At 47.2% G+C, this 2,402-nt stretch overlaps 1 protein-coding gene across 1 annotated transcript in view; it reads left to right on the top strand.

The window, feature by feature from the left end:
* Window positions 1-2,402, top strand: part of EMC1 (ER membrane protein complex subunit 1) — a gene marked incomplete at its 5' end in the record, with an annotated part of 11,015 nt that overhangs the window by 5,210 nt on the left and 3,403 nt on the right. Inside the window, 4 exons of the mRNA XM_008938356.1 lie at window positions 277-476; window positions 691-840; window positions 1,378-1,539; window positions 1,782-1,901. Of these exons, the coding sequence (XP_008936604.1) occupies window positions 277-476; window positions 691-840; window positions 1,378-1,539; window positions 1,782-1,901 (632 nt within the window). The remainder of the gene's footprint in view (window positions 1-276; window positions 477-690; window positions 841-1,377; window positions 1,540-1,781; window positions 1,902-2,402) is intronic.

Raw genomic sequence — 2,402 nt, forward strand, 5'->3', positions numbered from 1 at the left:
AAGAGGTCACATGCTCTGGAAGAAGGTTTGCTCTCTGGTGCTGAGAGCATCTTTTGGGATGAGCTGCACCAGCATGAAGTGGGAGAAGGCTGGTAGATGCCAGAGCCTGTGATAGAAATGGTCCCTGTAACTCTGCTGCTCTGGAGTGGGAGACAGAGGCAAAGGTTGTCATAGGGTTGTGCATGTGCCTTTCTCCTGGCTGAGGCTGTTGTTTCAGTTGTGGAGTGCAGAGCAGGTTTTTTTCCCCTCTTGGTATCACTGTTGGCCTGTTTGCAGATGGTTTGCTGGGCATGTTCCTGAAGAGGCTCTCCTCCCAGCTTATCCTGCTGCAGGCCTGGACTGCTCATCTTTGGAAGATGTTCTATGATGCCAGGAAACCACGGAGCCAGATTAAAAATGAGATTAACATTGACAATTTGGCCAGAGATGAGTTCAACCTCCAGAAAATGATGGTGATGGTCACTGCCTCGGGAAAGGTGAGGCAGCCAGGGTGGGAATCTGTTCTGTGGTGTAACAAAGAGGCTCAGCTTTGAATTCCCACCCCTGTTTTTAGCCAGAATATCCTGAGAAGATGTGCAGAATGTTTTGTGGTAGCTTTGGAGAGGGACTAGGACTCTTCTTTCTTTGTTGTATCCCAAAGGAAGAGGTGAGTCTTTCTAAATGTTGGTTTTACTGTCTCTCTCTGCTCAGCTCTTTGGTATTGAAAGCAGTTCTGGCACCATCCTGTGGAAGCAATATCTCAGGAACGTGAGACCAGGCTCCTCCTTTAAGCTGATGGTCCAGAGAACAACAGCCCATTTCCCACACCCTCCCCAGTGCACCTTGCTTATTAAGGACAAGGTGAGTCCCCTACCTCTGAGCCTGTGGAAATCTGCCCTTTGAAAGGCTGCAAGAAAATAGCCTTTAGGGTATTGTCTGGTTATCTCCCATGTGGGGACAGGAGAGTGAGAGCTGGAGGGAAGCAGACACACAATCCAAAAAAAATTTAAGGATGCTCATTTTGAAGCATTTTATTGAAACAATGGGAAAAATTTCATCTGGTTTCTCTGGTCCTGTGAGTTAAGTCATATGTGATCTCCATTAGCTAGGTGACATTTAGCTGCAGGATGGTTTGTACTCCATACAGGAGGAAGGAGGAGACATTGTGATGTGCTGAAGCTGCCTCAGCAGGTGGCAGACAGAGCTGAGATAAAGCCATGAATGCTGCATTACACCACAGTGTGGCTTTGGCAGAGAAATGTGGGATAGATTGTGTGTGAGTTTGAGGGTGGAGTAGCTGGGTCCAGGGTATGAATAGTCAACACCAGCAAGTAACAGGTAGAAAACTGGCTCTCCTTTCCACCTTTGAAAACGTTTTACATCTTGTTTGTTTCCTAGGAAACCAAAATGAGCTTTCTGTATGTCTTTAACCCCATCTTTGGGAAGAGAAGTCAGGTAGCTCCCCCTCTTTTGAAGCATCCAGTTCTTCAGACTTTGCTTCTGCCTATCATGGATCAAGACTATGCCAAAGTCCTGCTCTTGATTGATGATGAGTACAAGGTAAATTGCTTTCCCTGGTGACAGCTTTATTCATGTTCTCAGTAATTATTCCCCTCCTTGGAAGAAGATTTAAAAAAAAATACTGTGGAGTCCCATTTCACAGAAAACTGTGAGGTTATTCTGGTAGGACAGACCTCATCCTCATAAATAGGCTTGAAAGAATCTTTCTGTCTTGGTTTTCTTTTTTTCTTTCTTTTGTGTCAGTTGATTTTTAATCTCTGTTTCAATTTGTCTTTTTCCAGGTTACAGCTTTCCCAGCAACTAAAAATGTCCTTCGCCAGTTAGAAGAAATAGCCCATTCTATCTTTTTTTATCTAGTGGATGCTGAGCTGGGAAAACTCTCTGGATTCAGGCTGAAAAAGGTATGGAAGACTCATCACAGCCTAAGTGACAACACATTCCTAAATGTCCTGTGGATAGTTGCCTGCTTCAAGCTCAGTGAGGCTTCTGACCCCACCTCCCACAACATCCTCGTAGGGAAGCTCAGAAGTGTGGGTCAGAGGAGTGGGCAGGGAGGTGGGCTGAGAACTGGCTGAAGGACACAGCTCAGAGGGTTGTGATCAGCAGCACAGTCTAGTTGGAGGCCTGGAGCTCATGGTGTTCCCCAGGGGTCAGGACTGGGTCCAGTCTTGTTCAGTGTCTTCCTCAGTGACCTGGAGGAAGGACAGGGTGGACCCTCAGCCAGTCTGGTGATGGTGCAGAACTGGGAGGAGTGGTTGAGACAGCAGAGCTGTGCTGCCATTCAGTGAGACCTGCACAGGCTGGGGAGCTGGGCAGAGAGGAAGCTCATGAAGTTCAGTGAAAGCAGGTGTAGCATCCTGACCCTGGGAAGGAATAATCCTGTGGACCTGCATGGGTGAGGG

Source organism: Merops nubicus, unplaced genomic scaffold, assembly GCF_000691845.1.
Source record: "Merops nubicus isolate BGI_N331 unplaced genomic scaffold, ASM69184v1 scaffold16074, whole genome shotgun sequence".
Lineage (NCBI taxonomy): Eukaryota > Metazoa > Chordata > Aves > Coraciiformes > Meropidae > Merops > Merops nubicus.